Below are 20,289 nucleotides of genomic sequence, written 5' to 3'. Positions count from 1 at the left end.
TGTTTTAGTCATGAATTTTATTATAGCTTATCGCCATGCTCCGCATTAGCTATTGGCTATGTGTGGTGTGTGACGGGTACCTGGTAATCGTCCTCTCCCTGGTGGGTTTCGTGCTTGTAGTTTGTCTAAGGCTATGTGCCCACTATGCGTTTTTAAGGTTTTCCGCAGTGGCAATTCCGCTGCAGAAAAGCTTAAAAAACGCTTGGTAGAAGGTCTGCCATGTTCCCCAATGATAATCCGCATGTGCTGTGCACATGCTGCGGGAATTTCCGCTGCGGATTATCATTGCGGAAAAAAGCGCAGCACTACCAATTATTTTGCGGAAGCGCTGCGTTTTCGCTGCCATTGACTTTCATTGGAACGCATGGAATCCGCATCACTGCATCTGTACACGCGGAATACATGCTTTTAAATGTGCGGACGGTACCCGGGTGTGGAGGACAGGAGACTCTCCTCTGGACTCGGGTACCATAGAACCTGTAAAAAACGAATAAAATAAAAAATAAATATTATACTTACCTTCTGATGGCCCCCGGTGTCCTTGTCTTTGCTTGCTGGCAGCTCGCGGTGGACTCAAGGACCTGCGGTGACGTCATTTAGTTATGTGACGGGTCAAGAGACCGCTGACGTCTACAGGTCCTTTAGTGAACCGCGAGCTGCCGACAAGCCGAGACGCATCGGATAAAGACACCTGGGAATCAGAAGGTAAGTATATATTTATTTTTTATTTTTTACCATTCTTTCGGTCACACTATATATATATCCATGCAGTTTGCATGGATTTATATAGTGTGACCAAGTTGTCAAGCACTTTCCAGGTGATGCTAAAATCGCTTGGAAAGCGCTTGACAACCCGTATGCGGAAATGCCAGTGAAGACCGCTTCACATCCGCATGTCCCTGGCAGGAAAAACGCATGTACAATCCGCATGCACAATCCGCATGTACTATCCGCATGCGTTTTTTCTGCCAGGGAGATGCAGAAACGCTCAGGAAAAATCCAGAGCATTTCTGCATCATGGGCACATAGCCTAACACCTCGTAGACCACCAGAACCATAACAAACTGCAAACCATACCAAACCCGCACAGTTTTTCTTATATACAGTATTTATATATTTGTAACTTTTTTCATTTTACAGTCGATAGACCTGTATGACTGCTTGTTTGCTGCTTGACAAGCTGATGTTTCTATGATGCTTTTCTGGAATAATATAACATTTTGAAAGCTTTTTATTTCCTCTTTTTAGGGAGCTGCTGCTAATAAAAAAAAAAAAAAAATTGGTGTATTGGCGCTTTTGATTTTTTTTTTCTCCTTGCGGCACTAAATATATAGGAGTTAACTAATTTTATATTTTGATATGTTTCGAATTAGAATACATTCAATATTTCACATTTGGATGGGGTTACTTCTATAGATTTCACTGGTCTTATTTTAACAGAGCAGCTTATCTTAAAAAATTTGTTACCAGGTTTTTTGCCACCTAATCTGTGAGCAGTATAATGTAGAGACAGAGATACTGAGTTCCAGTGATGTATAACTTGCTTGCTGTAGGTTTGATAATAAAATCTGATTTTATTACTAGAGGACTAGTAAGCCTGCTGCCATGTAGTCCTCCATATTTATGAGCGCTGTATAATCTTAGCCCCACCATTGATTGGCAGCTGTGTTGGCAGCAGAGAAATCACTGATTTTATCAAAACTGCAGCAAGCAGCCCAGTAAGTGATACGTCGCTTGAATCGGGGCCTCTGCTCCTACATTACGCTGCTCTCAGATGGGGTAGCAAATAGCTGATGTTAGATTCCCTTTAAGCAATATTAGATTATATAACATGCTGCACTCATCAATAATTTAGAACCAATACTAACACACGAAATGGTGAACTAGAATATTGAGTGAAAAATGACAGCATTTGTTTTGTTGTTTTTTTTTTGTTAAACTGGTGGAAAGTCATTTCGTCTTCATCCACAAAGCACTACATTATCTGCAGCTGCCATCTGCTAGGGAGCCAAAAGAAGGGGTCCCAGAATAAAATCTCTCTCTTGGTGGACTGACCGGAGGATAATGTATCATTATGTAATAATGAGTATATAGCATAGCTCCATAACAAATAATGGTGGGTGTCAACTCTTGCTTTCTCCTGTATGTTGTGTTGGGAGATTACTTGTAAATATTCACTTTCCTTTCTGAAGAGAAGTATATTTATGGCACTCACCACATGATTGCTGTCAATACACTTCTCTTCATGAAGGATTTTGTTGTATGTTTTATTGAAGGATTTACCCAGAGCACCACCTATTTTTAATGCGAAGACTTGTAGGTTTTGCCTTTTCTATCTGACATAATAGTGAGATACAGCAAAAGAATAATTCAAGGTTTATCTCATCACATGTGATGGTGGACCAGCATTTACTCCTCAGGTGAGATCTTTCCATACCTTGCGTTAATCAATAGGAAATAGATGGCTTGCGATCCTACCTATGTATATACAGCTATAGAGTCTGAAATATATGCACTTTAAATCAGATGGATACATGTGCAATATTCAGTTCCTTTAACTAATGTGATCTAGCATCTTGGTCTAGTTACATATGCGATTGATAATACTATACCGCATGGAAACAAATCAAATATATGGGACCATTGTTTATATCCCCCTGATTATTCTTTGATTACTATGCATAGCATTAGAGAGACCACTGTCAAACAAAAGCACGTATGGTGGAATTTATTCACTAATAGACATGTTATTGGATGTCTGTGTGGTGTCCTATTGTTTCTAATATTTAAGGATCCATTAATGATCTAGGCATTGGGGGTGCTAAGAGCCACTGATATTGTGAGAGATTATCCCGTGGGACGGAATACAAGTGGGTCATATTGAACTGAATGACCAGCCAAAGGGATGGCTGATTAATATAGTGGTTATATTGCATGCAAATTGATCTGGCTTTCAGATTAGGTCCTAGAGACCATTGTTTTGTTGCCTACTATATACTGTAGATCTATGGATAAGGTTGGATATTATTTGACTATATGTGTATCCAATACTATCCTAACCTAAAATTTTTAATTCTAGTTTGTGGTGTCTGTCTTTTTGAATAACATTTTTTAATATAATATCAATAAAATAGAAGTTTTTAATATAAATCTCTAATTCTGATATGATAGTGCCAGCCTTATTTTCTTGTGGTGGACTGAAATATTATGATTTCTTTGATAACCTGTATGTTCTCTGAGGCAGACAGCATAAGTGCGCCCTTCTCTAATCCTCTTACTCGACTTCCTTCAGATGAAATAGTTGATAAAACAGCGGGACATTTTCAGCCGTGGGTCTCCATTTATATTCATAATAGAGCCATGACTGCTATGATGGATCTGTTTTCAGTTGGATCCCAATGAAGCTTGATGGAGCATATTCATGTAAAACTTAAGATTCCATTGGGTATGACTGTAGAAAAAGGATTGCTGATACGATTTTAATTAAGGCCACAAAATAATTAGCATTTGGAAAATAAAGGCTTATAATGAAATTGCATACAGTAAGGTGGCTTTTTATGGTCTCTTTAAGGTCAACCCCCACGGAACACAATCCACCCAAAAACTGCTCCAATAAATGATGTGTCTCTTTTGAAAGCAGTTTTGGAGAACAACCCAAACACCATAGCCATACATAAATGGCAAAGTAATTTTCCCTATTGGAAAAAAAAATGGGGCTCATTTTGTAGGCACTTAACATGGTTTTTCCTCGTCAAAATCTGGAACGGTCTGTGAACATTCCCTGAGGCACATATACCTCGTAACTGCCTTCATTGCTTTCTTACAGCAGTGTACTGTACGAGGGGTGGGGGTACTTATGTTTTCTCATTAGATGTTAAGGATCACTTCCACTTGCTACTTTTACTAAAAATTTGCCTCCCTGTAATACTCCACAGGTAGAATTGGCAGTTACACAATATCCATTGGTCTGTCCTGTTGTGTTCATAGGTTTATGTTTTGATTCACAGGCAAGAATTTGTAGATGCCTATGTGGACTACACCTTCAATCATTCAGTGGCTGCCTTATTTAATGCGTTTCATGCAGGCTTTCACAAGGTGTGTGGAGGCAGAGTCCTGGAACTCTTCCAACCAAATGAGCTGCAGGCCATGGTTATCGGCAACGCAAACTATGACTGGAAGGAGCTGGAGAAGGTTGGTAAAAACGGACTTGCCGGCGGTGTATCATAATAAATTCTACAAATAACAGAGATGATGACAAGAATGCCAGGAGGAAAAGCAAGATGGGTATATAGATACAGATATATATAGTTTTAGAGATATATAGATGCTAGATGGAGGCCCGATGCTATCGCATCGGGAGGGCGGTAATGTCACAATGGGGGCAGGCTTTTCTCTCTACCCCCCCGCCCCCATGTGCTCACCCACCTATCCACTCTCTTTCCCCCATGTGCTGACTTCTCCCATCTGTGTTATCTTCTTTGACCTGTCTACCCCATATGCTGTCCCCTTGTGCTGTGTTCTCCCCTCGTGCTGTCCCATTTGAGCTGTCTCCCCCCTGTGCTCTGTCTCTCCCCCCCCCCGTGCTGTCTCCCCCCCCCGTGCTGTCTCCCCCCCCCCCCGTGCTGTCTCCTCCCCCCGTGCTGTCTCCTCCCCCCGTGCTGTCTCCTCCCCCCGTGCTGTCTCCTCCCCCCGTGCTGTCTCCTCCCCCCCGTGCTGTCTCCTCCCCCCCGTGCTGTCTCCTCCCCCCCCGTGCTGTCTCCTCCCCCCCCGTGCTGTCTCTCCCCCCCCCCGTGCTGTCTTCCCCCCCCCGTGCTGTCTTCCCCCCCCGTGCTGTCTCCCCCCCCGTGCTGTCTTCCACCCCCCCGTGCTGTCTCCCCCCCCGTGCTGTCTCCCCCCCCCCGTGCTGTCTCCCCCCCCCCGTGCTGTCTTCCCCCCCCCGTGCTGTCTCCCCCCCGTGCTGTCCCCCCCCCCGTGCTGTCTCCCCCGCCCCTGTGCTGTCTCCCCCCCCCTGTGCTGTCTCCCCCCCCTGTGCTGTCTTCCCCCCCTGTGCGGTCTTCCCCCCCTGTGCGGTCTTCCCCCCCCCTGTGCTGTCTTCCCCCCCCTGTGCTGTCTTCCCCCCCCTGTGCTGTCTTCCCCCCCCTGTGCTGTCTTCCCCCCCCTGTGCTGTCTTCCCCCCCCTGTGCTGTCTTCCCCCCCCTGTGCTGTCTTCCCCCCCCGTGCTGTCTTCCCCCCCCGTGCTGTCTTCCCCCCCCTCCGTGCTGTCTTCCTCCCCCCCCCCCGTGCTGTCTTCCTCCCCCCCCCCGTGCTGTCTCCCCCCCCGTGCTGTCTCCCCCCCCGTGCTGTCTCCCCCCCCGTGCTGTCTCCCCCCCCCGTGCTGTCTCCCCCCCCCGTGCTGTCTCCCCCCCCGTGCTGTCTCCCCCCCCGTGCTGTCTCCCCCCCCCGTGCTGTCTCCCCCCCCCCGTGCTGTCCCCCCCCCCCGTGCTGTCCCCCCCCCTGTGCTGTCTCCCCCCCCCTGTGCTGTCTCCCCCCCCCTGTGCTGTCTCCCCCCCCCTGTGCTGTCTCCCCCCCCCTGTGCTGTCTCCCCCCCCTGTGCTGTCTCCCCCCCCCCTGTGCTGTCTCCCCCCCCCCCTGTGCTGTCTCCCCCCCCCCCTGTGCTGTCTCCCCCCCCCCCTGTGCTGTCTCCCCCCCCCCCTGTGCTGTCTCCCCCCCCCCCTGTGCTGTCTCCCCCCCCTGTGCTGTCTCCCCCCCCTGTGCTGTCTCCCCCCCCTGTGCTGTCTCCCCCCCCCCTGTGCTGTCTCCCCCCCCCCTGTGCTGTCTCCCCCCCCCCTGTGCTGTCTCCCCCCCCCCCTGTGCTGTCTCCCCCCCCTGTGCTGTCTCCCCCCCCTGTGCTGTCTTCCTCCCCCCTCCGTGCTGTCTTCCTCCCCCCTCCGTGCTGTTTTCCTCCCCCCCCCGTGCTGCCTTCCTCCCCCCCCCCGTGCTGCCTTCCTCCCCCCCCCGTGCTGTCTTCCTCCCCCCCCGTGCTGTCTCCTCCCCCCCCGTGCTGTGTCCCCCCCCCGTGCTGTCTCCCCCCCCCCCCCGTGCTGTCTCCCCCCCCCGTGCTGTCCCCCCCCCGTGCTGTCTCCCCCCCCCCCCTGTGCTGTCTCCCCCCCCCGTGCTGTCTTCCCCCCCCGTGCTGTCTTCCCCCCCCGTGCTGTCTTCCCCCCCGTGCTGTCTTCCCCCCCCCGTGCTGTCTTCCCCCCCCCGTGCTGTCTTCCCCCCCGTGCTGTCTTCCCCCCCCGTGCTGTCTTCCCCCCCCGTGCTGTCTTCCCCCCCGTGCTGTCTTCCCCCTGTGCTGTCTTCCCCCCGTGCTGTCTCCCCCCCCCCCGTGCTGTCTTCCCCCCGTGCTGTCTTCCCCCCGTGCTGTCTTCCCCCCGTGCTGTCTTCTCCCCCCCCGTGCTGTCTTCCCCCCCCCGTGCTGTCTTCCCCCCCGTGCTGTCTTCCCCCCCCCGTGCTGTCTCCCCCCCCCGTGCTGTCTTCCCCCCCCCCCGTGCTGTCTTCCCCCCCCGTGCTGTCTCCCCCCCCCGTGCTGTCTCCCCCCCCCCCGTGCTGTCTTCCCCCCCCGTGCTGTCTCCCCCCCCCCCCGTGCTGTCTTCCCCCCCCCGTGCTGTCTCCCCCCCCCCCGTGCTGTCCCCCCCCTGTGCTGTCTCCCCCCCTGTGCTGTCTCCCCCCCCTGTGCTGTCTCCCCCCCCTGTGCTGTCTCCCCCCCCCTGTGCTGTCTTCCCCCCCTGTGCTGTCTTCCCCCCCTGTGCTGTCTTCCCCCCCTGTGCTGTCTTCCCCCCCCCTGTGCTGTCTTCCCCCCCCCTGTGCTGTCTTCCCCCCCCTGTGCTGTCTTCCCCCCCTGTGCTGTCTTCCCCCCCTGTGCTGTCTTCCCCCCCCTGTGCTGTCTTCCCCCCCCGTGCTGTCTTCCCCCCCGTGCTGTCTTCCCCCCCCGTGCTGTCTTCCCCCCCTCCGTGCTGTCTTCCTCCCCCCCCGTGCTGTCTTCCTCCCCCCCCCCGTGCTGTCTCCCCCCCCGTGCTGTCTCCCCCCCCGTGCTGTCTCCCCCCCCGTGCTGTCTCCCCCCCCGTGCTGTCTCCCCCCCCGTGCTGTCTCCCCCCCGTGCTGTCTCCCCCCCCGTGCTGTCTCCCCCCCCTGTGCTGTCTCCCCCCCCTGTGCTGTCTCCCCCCCCTGTGCTGTCTCCCCCCCCTGTGCTGTCTCCCCCCCCCCTGTGCTGTCTCCCCCCCCCTGTGCTGTCTCCCCCCCCCCCTGTGCTGTCTCCCCCCCCCCCTGTGCTGTCTCCCCCCCCCCCTGTGCTGTCTCCCCCCCCTGTGCTGTCTCCCCCCCCTGTGCTGTCTCCCCCCCCCTGTGCTGTCTCCCCCCCCCCCTGTGCTGTCTTCCTCCCCCCTCCGTGCTGTCTTCCTCCCCCCTCCGTGCTGTCTTCCTCCCCCCTCCGTGCTGTTTTCCTCCCCCCCCGTGCTGCCTTCCTCCCCCCCCGTGCTGTCTTCCTCCCCCCGTGCTGTCTTCCTCCCCCCCGTGCTGTCTCCTCCCCCCGTGCTGTGTCCCCCCCCGTGCTGTCTCCCCCCCCCCCCGTGCTGTCTCCCCCCCCCGTGCTGTCTTCCCCCCCCCGTGCTGTCTCCCCCCCCCCCCCTGTGCTGTCTCCCCCCCCGTGCTGTCTTCCCCCCCGTGCTGTCTTCCCCCCCCCCCGTGCTGTCTTCCCCCCCGTGCTGTCTTCCCCCCCCGTGCTGTCTTCCCCCCCGTGCTGTCTTCCCCCCCCGTGCTGTCTTCCCCCCCGTGCTGTCTTCCCCCCGTGCTGTCTTCCCCCCGTGCTGTCTTCCCCCCCCGTGCTGTCTTCCCCCCGTGCTGTCTTCCCCCCGTGCTGTCTTCCCCCCGTGCTGTCTTCCCCCCGTGCTGTCTTCCCCCCGTGCTGTCTTCCCCCCGTGCTGTCTTCCCCCCGTGCTGTCTTCCCCCCGTGCTGTCTTCCCCCCGTGCTGTCTTCCCCCCGTGCTGTCTTCCCCCCGTGCTGTCTTCCCCCCGTGCTGTCTTCCCCCCGTGCTGTCTTCCCCCCGTGCTGTCTTCCCCCCGTGCTGTCTTCCCCCCCGTGCTGTCTTCCCCCCCGTGCTGTCTTCCCCCCCGTGCTGTCTTCCCCCCCGTGCTGTCTTCCCCCCCGTGCTGTCTTCCCCCCCGTGCTGTCTTCCCCCCCGTGCTGTCTTCCCCCCCGTGCTGTCTTCCCCCCCGTGCTGTCTTCCCCCCCGTGCTGTCTTCCCCCCCGTGCTGTCTTCCCCCCCGTGCTGTCTCCCCCCCCCGTGCTGTCTCCCCCCCCATGCTGTCTCCCCCCCCATGCTGTCTCCCCCCCCCGTGCTGTCTCCCCCCCCCGTGCTGTCTCCCCCCCCGTGCTGTCTCCCCCCCCGTGCTGTCTCCCCCCCCCCCGTGCTGTCTCCCCCCCCCCCGTGCTGTCTCCCCCCCCCCGTGCTGTCTCCCCCCCCCCCGTGCTGTCTCCCCCCCCCGTGCTGTCTCCCCCCCCGTGCTGTCTCCCCCCCCGTGCTGTCTCCCCCCCCGTGCTGTCTCCCCCCCCGTGCTGTCTCCCCCCCCGTGCTGTCTCCCCCCCCGTGCTGTCTCCCCCCCCCGTGCTGTCTCCCCCCCCCCGTGCTGTCTCCCCCCCCGTGCTGTCTCCCCCCCCCGTGCTGTCTCCCCCCCCCGTGCTGTCTCCCCCCCCCGTGCTGTCTCCCCCCCCCGTGCTGTCCCCCCCCCCGTGCTGTCTCCCCCCCCGTGCTGTCTCCCCCCCCGTGCTGTCTCCCCCCCCGTGCTGTCTCCCCCCCCGTGCTGTCTCCCCCCCCGTGCTGTCTCCCCCCCCGTGCTGTCTCCCCCCCCGTGCTGTCTCCCCCCCCGTGCTGTCTCCCCCCCCCGTGCTGTCTCCCCCCCCGTGCTGTCTCCCCCCCGTGCTGTCTCCCCCCCGTGCTGTCTCCCCCCCGTGCTGTCTCCCCCCCGTGCTGTCTCCCCCCCCGTGCTGTCTCCCCCCCCGTGCTGTCTCCCCCCCCCGTGCTGTCTCCCCCCCCGTGCTGTCTCCCCCCCCGTGCTGTCTCCCCCCCCGTGCTGTCTCCCCCCCCCCGTGCTGTCTCCCCCCCCCCGTGCTGTCTCCCCCCCGTGCTGTCTCCCCCCCGTGCTGTCTCCCCCCCCGTGCTGTCTCCCCCCCCGTGCTGTCTCCCCCCCCGTGCTGTCTCCCCCCCGTGCTGTCTCCCCCCCCGTGCTGTCTCCCCCCCCCGTGCTGTCTCCCCCCCCGTGCTGTTTCCCCCCCCCGTGCTGTTTCCCCCCCCCGTGCTGTTTCCCCCCCCGTGCTGTTTCCCCCCCCCGTGCTGTCTCCCCCCCCCGTGCTGTCTCCCCCCCCCGTGCTGTCTCCCCCCCCCCGTGCTGTCTCCCCCCCCCCCGTGCTGTCTCCCCCCCCCGTGCTGTCTTCCCCCCCCCGTGCTGTCTTCCCCCCCCCCGTGCTGTCTTCCCCCCCCCCGTGCTGTCTTCCCCCCCCCCGTGCTGTCTTCCCCCCCCCGTGCTGTCTTCCCCCCCCCGTGCTGTCTTCCCCCCCCCGTGCTGTCTTCCCCCCCCCGTGCTGTCTTCCCCCCCCCCCCGTGCTCCCCCCCCCATGCTGTCTTCCTCCCCCCCGTGCTGTCTTCCTCCCCCCCGTGCTGTCTTCCTCCCCCCCGTGCTGTCTTCCTCCCCCCCGTGCTGTCTTCCTCCCCCCCGTGCTGTCTTCCCCCCCCCCGTGCTGTCTTCCCCCCCCCCGTGCTGTCTTCCCCCCCCCGTGCTGTCTTCCCCCCCCCGTGCTGTCTTCCCCCCCCCGTGCTGTCTTCCCCCCCCCGTGCTGTCTTCCCCCCCCCGTGCTGTCTTCCCCCCCCCCGTGCTGTCTTCCTCCCCCCCGTGCTGTCTTCCTCCCCCCCGTGCTGTCTTCCTCCCCCCCGTGCTGTCTTCCTCCCCCCCGTGCTGTCTTCCTCCCCCCGTGCTGTCTTCCTCCCCCCCGTGCTGTCTTCCTCCCCCCCGTGCTGTCTTCCTCCCCCCCGTGCTGTCTTCCTCCCCCCCGTGCTGTCTTCCTCCCCCCCCGTGCTGTCTTCCTCCCCCCCCCCCCCCGTGCTGTCTTCCTCCCCCCCCCCCGTGCTGTCTTCCTCCCCCCCCCCGTGCTGTCTTCCTCCCCCCCCCGTGCTGTCTTCCTCCCCCCCCCGTGCTGTCTTCCTCCCCCCCCCGTGCTGTCTCCTCCCCCCCCCGTGCTGTCTCCCCCCCCCCCCCCATGCTGTCTCCCCCCCCCCCCGTGCTGTCTCCTCCCCCCCGTGCTGTCTCCTCCCCCCCGTGCTGTCTCTCTTCCCCCCCCGTGCTGTCTCTCTTCCCCCCCGTGCTGTCTCTCTTCCCCCCCGTGCTGTCTCTCTTCCCCCCCCCGTGCTGTCTCTCTTCCCCCCCCCCGTGCTGTCTCTCTCCCCCCCCCGTGCTGTCTCTCTTCCCCCCGTGCGCTCTCTCCCCCCCCCCCGTGCGCTCTCTCCCCCCCCCCGTGCGCTCTCTCCCCCCCGGGCTCTGTCTCTCTCTCTCCCCCCTGGGCTCTGTCTCTCTCCCCCCATCTGCTGTCTTCTTTGACCTGTGTACCCCATGTGCTTTCCCCCTTGTCTGCTCTCTCTCTCCACCCCTATGCTGTCTTCTTCCCTCATGTGTTCTCCGTTGAGCATCTGTCGTCGGGATCAGCCAAATGATTCACTGCACCTGTGCGGAATTCGCACAGGCGCAGTAAATCAGACCGCCGCCTTCTTTGTGTATGCAGATAGCGGCGGTCACATTAAAACTGCGCATGCGCCCCTCCTGTACAAAGATGGCGGCGGTCAGTGAATCATTCGGCTGATCCTGGCGGCAGCGTGTTCGCGACTTTGTTCTGCTGGTGGTACCGCGCAAGAGGCTGGTACCACCAGCGGTTTCCATATTGAGACACCCATCACTTGGGTGTCCCAATATGGCTCTTGACGAACTTCTGCCGCTTGGAATTCTGGGATCCGGACACATCTGGACTTAACCGGATGTAAAGACATTACAAGGTAAGTGTGTGTGTGTATATAGATAGATATAGATATATCGTATTTTTCGGACCATAAGACGCACCTAGGTTTTAGAGGAGGAAAATAGAAAAAAAAATGTAAGCAAAAAATGTCGTCATGATGCACTGTTAAGGGGGAGGGGGTATGCTGCTGACACTGTTATAGGGGTAATATCCCCCAATTCTGTTAGTATCCCCCATCCTGGTATATATGCCCCCCTTCCTTTTATACATGGCACACCTCATCCCCGTCCTGGCATGCACGGCACCCCTCACCCCCATCCTGGCATGCATGGCACCCCTCACCCCTCGTTCCTTATCCTGGTATTCATGCCCCCCCCTCGTTCCTTATCCTGGTATTCATGCCCCCCCTCCCGTCATTCCTTATCCTGGTATGCATGCCCCCCCCTCCCCGTCATTCCTTATCCTGGTATGCATGCCCCCACTCCTCATTCCTTATCCTGGTATGCATGCCCCCCCACCTCATTCCTTATCCTGATATGCATGCCCCCCCCTTCATTCTTTATCCTGGTATGCATGGCCCCCCCTCATTCTTTATCCTGGTATGCATGGCCCCCCTCCCCTCATTCCTTATCCTGGTATGCATGCACCCCCCCTCATTCTTTATCCTGGTATGCATGCCCCCCCTCCCCTCATTCCTTATCCTGGTATGCATGCCCCCCCTCCTCATTCCTTATCCTGGTATGCATGCCCCCCCCTTCATTCCTTATCCTGGTATGCATGCCCCCCCCTCCTCATTCCTTATCCTGGTATGCATGCCCCCCCCTCCTCATTCCTTATCCTGGTATGCATGCACCCCCCCCCTCATTCTTTATCCTGGTATGCATGCACCCCCCCCCCCCTCATTCTTTATCCTGGTATGCATGCCCCCCCTCCCCTCATTCCTTATCCTGGTATGCATGCCCCCCCTCCCCTCATTCCTTATCCTGGTATGCATGCCCCCCCTCCTCATTCCTTATCCTGGTATGCATGCCCCCCCCTTCATTCTTTATCCTGGTATGCATGCCCCCCTCCCCATTCCTTATCCTGGTATGCATGCCCCCCCTCCTCATTCCTTATCCTGGTATGCATGCCCCCCCCCTCCTCATTCCTTATCCTGGTATGCATGGCCCCCCCTCCTCTTTCCTTATCCTGGTATGCATGGCCCCCCCTCCTCATTCCTTATCCTGGTATGCATGGCCCCCCCTCCTCATTCCTTATCCTGGTATGCATGCCCCCCCCCCCCCTCCTCATTCCTTATCCTGGTATGCATGGCCCCCCCCTCCTCATTCCTTATCCTGGTATGCATGGTCCCCCCCTCCTCATTCCTTATCCTGGTATGCATGGCCCCCCTCATCCCCATCAGGTTGCACACAAGAAAAAATCAACACGTCTACTCACCTTCCTTCCTGTCTGCTGCCAGCACTGATCTCACCGTGTGAGCCACGCATGACGTCACTGCCATGTGCCCTCAGAAGGTGAGATGCTGTGCTGGAATAGTCACTGCTCCTCACGCCGGGACTGTGTGCGTGGGGAGCAGTGACTTCATTCTCCTTGGCGTGGAGAGGGGTGAATATTCATGCTCTTTAATAGCGGGCACACGCGATCGCCCGACAGCAGCAGGAGCCGCGCTGCAGCTACACTTTGTGCCGGCTATTAAGGAGACTGAATATTCAGTGCTCCTCACGCCCTAATTTAAAATTTGAAAAAATCCGTGACATCGACATCCAACCATCCAGATATCCACGTACAAGTATAATTAAGTATACATATCAGACACAGACATACCAACAAGATATAAATGGATATTTAACCCTAGCAAAATATGAGTATACATAAACAGGAGGTAACTGTCCGTTTCAGTAGCTTCCTAGCTCGGGCCCCCCCCTCCTTAGGGCATCGTGGCGTAATAGTGTAAATATTTTGGTGACGGTTAAAAGGGGTTGAACAGAAATATCCTGTAAAATGTTTAGGAATTGAAACCATTCTTCTACTCCCCATCTCAAAACTACAACTCGTCCCACAAAAAAAAAAGCCCTCATACCCCTATGCTGACAAAAAGAATGAAAAGTTATGACTTTCGAAGAAGTGGAGGAAAATATGGCAACACAATGATGAAAAATATATGCAATTGCATCTCTCTCCGATAATAGAGAATATGATGAGTGCATACTAATGCTGTTTTCAACTTCTGTCTTATGTAGCATACTGAATATAAAGGGGAGTACTGGGCAGACCACCCTACCATGAAAATGTTTTGGGAGGTTTTCCATGAGTTACCACTTGAAAAGAAAAAGCAGTTTTTATGTAAGTATGTTTTAATGGACTTGTCGTTTTTTTTTTTTGCTGTTGTATTTTTTTTTCCAGCTGTATTTCATCAATTGGGTTAATTTATGCCACCAAGATATAGTTATGGTGACGGGAGCCAGTATGATCACCACATTAGCCCAGTTGTAAAAGTAACAGCCAATTCTGGACCATATAACAATCATCTATTAAAAATACAACTCCTTTTTCAAACAAAAATATGTCCTCATACAGCTGCATCAATGGAAAAATATAAATGTCATGGCTACTGAGTGCTGTGATGCAAAAAATAAAAGCAAATTCTTCTTGGCCTTCCTGCCAATATGGCCTTTGTTCTTGAAGGTTTATATGGCTATTTGTTCTTTTGATTGTGGTATGACCGAAGGCAGCGGCATTCAACCAAGATTATAACAGTAGGAATCTTTCATGGTTTGGAGGCCATGTGGTCTGCACTGTTCAAATTCATCCGAGGTCCCATGACATTTTCTGCAGAAGATGATAAAACAATTAAAAAAAATAAAAGCTGGCATTTGATGGGCTTTTGTGCTGAATTTTAAGGTTCTGGGAAGACATCAGGTTACTCACTCTTCCTGGTCAAGCACTACCTCGCTGCCCCTGCCCCCATCTGTGTTGGTCAGCTTCAGCGGTGTTGTTATGTCTACAGTGATTCAGGCAATAAGTGAGCTCAGTGGTTTTTACCATCTACATCACCTGAGCCCAGTGATTGTCTGCAGTGCTGTTGATGTGAACTCAGCATTTCAGTTGATCAACTAAGACCGGAGTAGCAGCTTAGAGAAAGCTCTGGACCTGGGTAGGGCAAGTAAAGATAACTTCGTTATTTAACAAATTGCTAATACTTTAGGCTAAAAATGGGTATAAGAAGACTTTTTTTAAATTTAGTCCAGTAATGCAGGTAAGTTTCACATAATATATGGCTCAATATAATGTAAGCATAGTAATCGTAGGGATTAGTGATGAGCACAAGTGCTCGTTACTCCATTTTGCCCAGGGTGCTGGAATATGCACTGAGTATCACAGGTGCTTGAGTGAGATTCGAGTCCCCACGGCTGCATGTTTCGCCGCTGTCAGACAGCCACAAAACATGCAGGGATTGCCCGTGTTTGTCAGGCAATCTCCACATATTTTGTGGCTGTCTGACAGCAATGAAACATGCAGCCGTGGGGACTCGAATCTCACTCGATAACCCACGATACTCTGTGCACACCCGAGCACCCTGGGCAAACTCGAGTATTGAGCATTTGCGCTCATCACTAGTAGGGACCATAGCTTTTTCAAGAGTTATCTTCTCACTTATTAATGGCATATAAAGGTAACTATTTACCAGAATACCGAATCCAATCCTTTCCACCATGTCCTCATGTGTCACTTGCTTTTTTTTTACAGTGTTTCTGACTGGCAGTGACCGCATACCCATTCTTGGAATGAAAAGTTTAAAACTTATAATCCAGCCAACGGGCGGAGGAGATTGTTTCCTACCAGTCGCCCACACATGCTTCAATCTTTTGGATCTCCCCAAATATACCAGTAAAGAGACACTACGAGAAAAACTGATCCAGGCAATTGACCATTATGAAGGATTCAGCCTCGCATAATAAAGATTTTCCATCACTTCTACTTTACTTTACAGCCTTGAGTAACTGAGCCATGCCAAGATGACATTTAATATTCTATATAATTCTAGTTTTCTTAGGGCTGTTTTTGCAGTAAAGACAAAAGACCTGTACAGGCTCTGTGTACAGCACCTTGTACATAAACGTGAGTTTCCCTTTCACTCATCTTAAAATTCATTAGGAAATCTGTGGTCAGAACTTTTCATTTTCTCTCCATTTAGTGTATTTCCATTCATTAAGTCTATATTGTTTATAACCCTCGATCACATTGTAAAGAATTCAGTGAAAATAAAGTTTTTACTTTAAGATTTGAAGTATTTTCTGTTTTATGTATATTCTGCAGATTACAGAAATCCTGTGTATTCAACACCAGTAGTTAGTTTAAAGAGAATCTGTCAGTAGGATCAACTCTACTAAGCAGTCTATATGGTCATGAAGGTCATAGGAAGCTGAATAAAAAGATACCTTGGTACCTTGTATATATGTAAATGAGCAATTAAGATCTATAGGCCGGACACTGATCTGCATGAGAATTTGCCTCCAAATCTTTTAAATATAGGTGGACTTACCAGTGTGAGACATGTAATGGCTGACAATTTGCTCCCATAATCACACACCGCTCTGCATTGAGATTAGAACTAACACTACAGCAGAGCTTTGTCTCATTACAAACATTTGCAGCAGCACTTGTCCTCTCATAGTGATGTCAGCTGTGCTGTAGAGCTGTGCTTGATTATAACCAACACTGTACAGCAGAGTTGGACTTTGTCTCATTACAAACACAGCAAGCACATTTGCAGTTGATTTCTCACAGAGCTCTCAGCTCTGCTGTATTGCACTTCCCCCACACTGGATGCCTGTGAAATCAAAGCTGACAGAACTATACTGTGTGAGCTCTGCTGTAGTGTGTGGGCTCTGATTCGTGAGCTCTGATCTTACTGCAGACGTGTGTGATTATGAGAGCACACGGTCTGTCATTACAGGTCTCACACTGGTAACGCCTATTTCATTTAAAACGATCTCTGGAGGCAGATTGTCAGGGAGATACATCTTCACAGCACATTTAAATAAAAATGTGGATTTCTATGGTATAAGACATTGGATGACAGATATCAAGGTATCATGTTATTTAGCTTCCTATGACCCACATGCCCATATAGACAGCTTAGGAGGGGTGATCCTACTGACAGATTCCCTTTTAAAGGGAACAAGTCAAGGTATACATTCTGCAGAAACCACGGGTAGAATGAATTGGGGATGAGGTCCATCATTGCAGACACCTATGTTTTACTCTGAAGAGCCGCAGTGGTTCATAGAATATTTAGTTTAAAAAGTAGCGAAGAAACGGAATATGGGCTGGTCTTCACTGGCTTCTCTTCACTCTACTTTGAGTGTTCTCTCCCAAACTGAGCAGGACAGATAAAAGCTGATGGTAAGCCCCCCCGGATGACTGTTCCCCCACCCTCTGCCCATTCCCAGCTACTTTTTTTTCTGAAATGCTGCTGCACTGCAAACTAAAACCTAGATGTCTGCAATAAGGGAGCCTTCCCCCTTCTCTCACTGCTTATGTCATGGGTTAACAAGGCAAATTCTTTCCTGTGTTAAGCACAGGACCGGAAGCATGGTGGCCCGGACTTGAAAGGCAGCACCCAGCAGAGGAGTGGGGCGCTGGGGCTAATATATAGTTTACTAATATAACAGTAATAATATCTCTAACTCCTTTTAGCTATATTTAATTTGGCTGGAAAATCCTTTTAACTGGTTAACTTGAAGTCTAAATGGAAGGCCTGCTGTTATTTTACCTGGGATATTTGGGACCTTCAGAATTAAAAGGAACCTGTCCTGTAAAATAACGCTATTAACCTGCAGATATGGGGTTAATCCATCAAAATGAATGAGATTTTTGAAATCTTATGCACATGTTGCTTATTTTTTTCCTTGAGGATTTTAACTATTTCAAATATGCGACATGTCAATTCTTTCAGCGTTTTTAACTCCTTCAAATAAATAGGAAAAAAAAACACATGTAAAATGCATTATTACATTATATGCCGCAGATTTTCCTGCCAACACTCTGGTTTTTGATGCAGGAAATTCTGCTACAAATACTTGGCATGTGCACATACCCTTCAGTGGCTTGTGAAATGATTCAACCCTCTGCATTTTTTGTTTTGCCATCTCACAACCTGGAATTTCAGTAGTCTTTTTGGAGGGTTTGCATCAGTTCATGTAAAGGACATTCCTACAATTGTGAACATTTGGTTTTCTTTTTATTGTAAAGCAAGCAACAAATAGGACAAAATACTGAAAACTTGATTGTGCCTAACTATTCACCCCCTCCCCCTAAAGTCAGCACTTTGTAGAGCCTCCTTTTGTGGCAATTATAGCTGCCAGTCGCTTTGGATAAGTCTCTATGAGCTTTCCCGATCTTTCCACTAGAGTTTTTACCCATTCATCAAGGTAAAACTGCTTCAAGTTATATGGTTTCCTCTGGTAAACGACAATCTTCCAAGTCTGACCACAGATTCTCAATTGGATTAACGTCTGGGCTTTGATTAGGCCACCCCAAAACATTTCCCCTTAAACCACTTGAGTGTTGCTTTAGCTGCGTGCTTTGGGTCATAGTCTTGTTGGAAAGTGAACCTCTATCCCAGTCTCAAATCACTGACAGGCTGAAACAGATTTTGTTTAGAATATCCCTGTATTTTGCACCATCCATTTTCCCTGCCCTGCTGTCGAAAAACATCCCCACAGTATGATGTTGCGACCACTTTTTACTGTGGGGATGGTGTTCTTGGGGTGATGAGCTGTGTTGGTTTGGCACCAGACATGGCGTTTACCTTGGTGGCCAAAAAAGTTAAATTTTGGTCTCATCTGACCACAGCACCATCCTCCATACATTTGGGGAGTCTCCCAAATGTCTTTTAGCAAACTCCAAAACGAGCCTTACAAGTTTTGTGTGTAAGTAAAGGCTTTTTCCTATCACCCATGACAGCACCACAACACCACTACAAGAGAGGGGGGATCTGCTCTTCCAGGACAGGAAACCTACAGAATAAAAAGGAGGCGCCTCTCCGCCTCAGTTGGTTTCCTGTCCTTGAGGGGAAACCTTGTTAAAACGGCGGCCGAAGAAAGAAGAGAAGATTATTCCCCGACCTGGGCCGGTCGGTTTTCCAACAGGGCATAGTCTCTGCTGCGGCCGGCTCCAGGGACCTGGAAGCGCCGTGGTGGGTTCAAGGGGGCCTGTTCCTTCAGACAGGCGCGAGCAGCAGCCGCACCATTACCTTATGATGGCCTGGCAGCCTTGCTGGACGCTATTCAGGAACTCGTGCCCTAAGACGCACGCCGGTGAAAAAAGAAGTAGCGGAGATCCATGTCCTCTAACATGTTTCCGGCTACCGTTTTGTACTAGGCTGCGGCCCTGATAATGAGCGTACCGGAGGGTTCTTGATGGGGGAACCTTAGACAGGCTTACCTGTTGAAGATCCGGATACGACTGAGCGGCGCCCCTGCCTAGGGTCGGCTGCTCCAGCTCCGTGCGTCAGTAGAGAAGCTGCTGTGGAGTGGCGCCCCTGCCTGGGATCAGCAGCTCCAGCTCTGCACGTCAGTGAGAGCACCTGTGGAGCTGTGCCCATATCTGGGGTCAGCAGCTCCTGCTCCTGCTTTGATTGGCGCACTATTGGAGGAGAGCGGCATCCCTGCCTCGAGTTGGCCACCCCAGTATTGCTCAAGCTTGGCCGGATGGAGAGGAACAGGCCTGTGACTTGGTCCAGCCTCTGAATCTGTACAGCTTGTGGTGAGTCCTCTTCATGAATGTTCACCTTGTTTATGGGACCCTTTCCTTGTTATGGTTACTAGGAAAGGCTGAAGGAAGTTAGTACAAAACTCAAAAATGGGGGTGTGTGTGCTCCATAAGACCCCATCTGGGCCAAGGGCCTCGTGCTTAAATTTGGTTTCAGGACAGAAGCTGGACCTTAGACCTCTAGGCTAAAGTTAGCCACATGTCTGGGCCACACAGAGCCTCATGATTGGGCTTCAGAATTTGCCACAAAAATGAGCCTCAATATGCTCAGAAAACTAACACACAGAGGTTTTTACTGTTGTCCTCCAGTCTGTTTACTCCATCCATTGGACGGCACATGGTGTTAATACAGCACATGGTCTCTGTGAAAGTCTGCTATCCAGCTGTGTCTCATCAGTTGGCTCCTTCGGGTGGGGCTAGGCTGACAATTGAGAATTACCACCCAAAGGAAAGGTTTATCCTTCATTCAGATAGATTACTCTTTTAAATAAAAATCTGAGCGCAGTGCCTCATAAAGCCTCATTGCTCTTCACAAAGAGCACATCATAGTGCTTCATAGCACATCATAGTGCCTCATAGCATAGCGCTTAAATAGCGCCTCATGGCACATCATAGCGCCTCATGGCACATCATAGCGCCTCATGGCACATCATAGCGCCTCATGGCACATCATAGCATAGCTGTTATGATCTGCAACATGTACTAAGGAAAGATAGGGGAAGGCTGTCCCTACAGCAAGACTAAGCTGAATCCCTACGATGTAGCGGGCTGCCTGTTCCTAGTGAACAGACCCGCCTTAGTCCTCGGCTAGTCTGAACGAAGACCTATAGAATTAAGGGAGGGGTCCCTAAAAGGACTAACGACTGGGACAAAAATGGGACACCTCCTAAGCAGAAGTTGTTGCAGAACACAAAAGACAAACTGACAAAAAGTACTAGAGGTCCCAGAGGACCAAGCGAACTAGACAGAGAAAGGCACAGAAGCACCTGGCTAGAGACAGTCAAACACTGAAGTCCAGCACAGCCAGAAGGGCGGAGCTGGAATATAAAGGCAGATGGTCACATGACCGCAAAACACAAGATAGAAAAAACTAACAGGAGGGTTCTAACAGTACCCCCTCTTTTATAAGGATCCTCCGGATCCTCCAGGCCCAGGCCTATCCGGAAACCTCCTGTGGAAAGCTTTAACAAGCCTAGGAGCAGAGACCTCATCCGTCCTTACCCAGGAGTTGTCTTCAGGACCGAAACCCTTCCAAGAGACAAGATACTGTAATCTCCCTCTATGCCATCTAGAATTCAAGATACTCGAAATTTCAAATTCGCCATCTTCCACCACAGTGGCGTCCCTATCAGATACGTCAGCCTTTTTCTACAAGGAAACATGAAACACAGGATTAATCTTCCAGGAAGTAGGGACATCCAACCTAACAGCAGACGAGTTAACAACCTGAAGCACTTTAAATGGACCCACAAACTTAG

General features: G+C 52.8%; 1 protein-coding gene across 2 annotated transcripts in view; it reads left to right on the top strand.

The window, feature by feature from the left end:
- Window positions 1-15,323, top strand: part of HERC4 (HECT and RLD domain containing E3 ubiquitin protein ligase 4) — a 112,352-nt gene extending 97,029 nt beyond the window's left edge. For both annotated transcript variants that reach the window (XM_073685586.1, XM_073685585.1), the window contains 3 exons: window positions 4,008-4,191; window positions 13,276-13,378; window positions 14,783-15,323. In XM_073685586.1, coding sequence (XP_073541687.1) covers window positions 4,008-4,191; window positions 13,276-13,378; window positions 14,783-14,991 — 496 coding nt within the window. In that variant the 3' untranslated portion in view covers window positions 14,992-15,323. The remainder of the gene's footprint in view (window positions 1-4,007; window positions 4,192-13,275; window positions 13,379-14,782) is intronic.
- Window positions 15,324-20,289: the final 4,966 nt, after the last annotated feature.

The sequence above is a fragment of the Phyllobates terribilis genome, unplaced genomic scaffold, assembly GCF_046119375.1.
Source record: "Phyllobates terribilis strain yellow unplaced genomic scaffold, ASM4611937v1 Scaffold_5__5_contigs__length_657084704, whole genome shotgun sequence".
Classification (NCBI taxonomy): Eukaryota; Metazoa; Chordata; class Amphibia; order Anura; family Dendrobatidae; genus Phyllobates; species Phyllobates terribilis.
The sequence above is the reverse complement of the archived record's forward strand: the minus strand, read 5'-3'. Positions and strand labels throughout refer to the sequence as shown.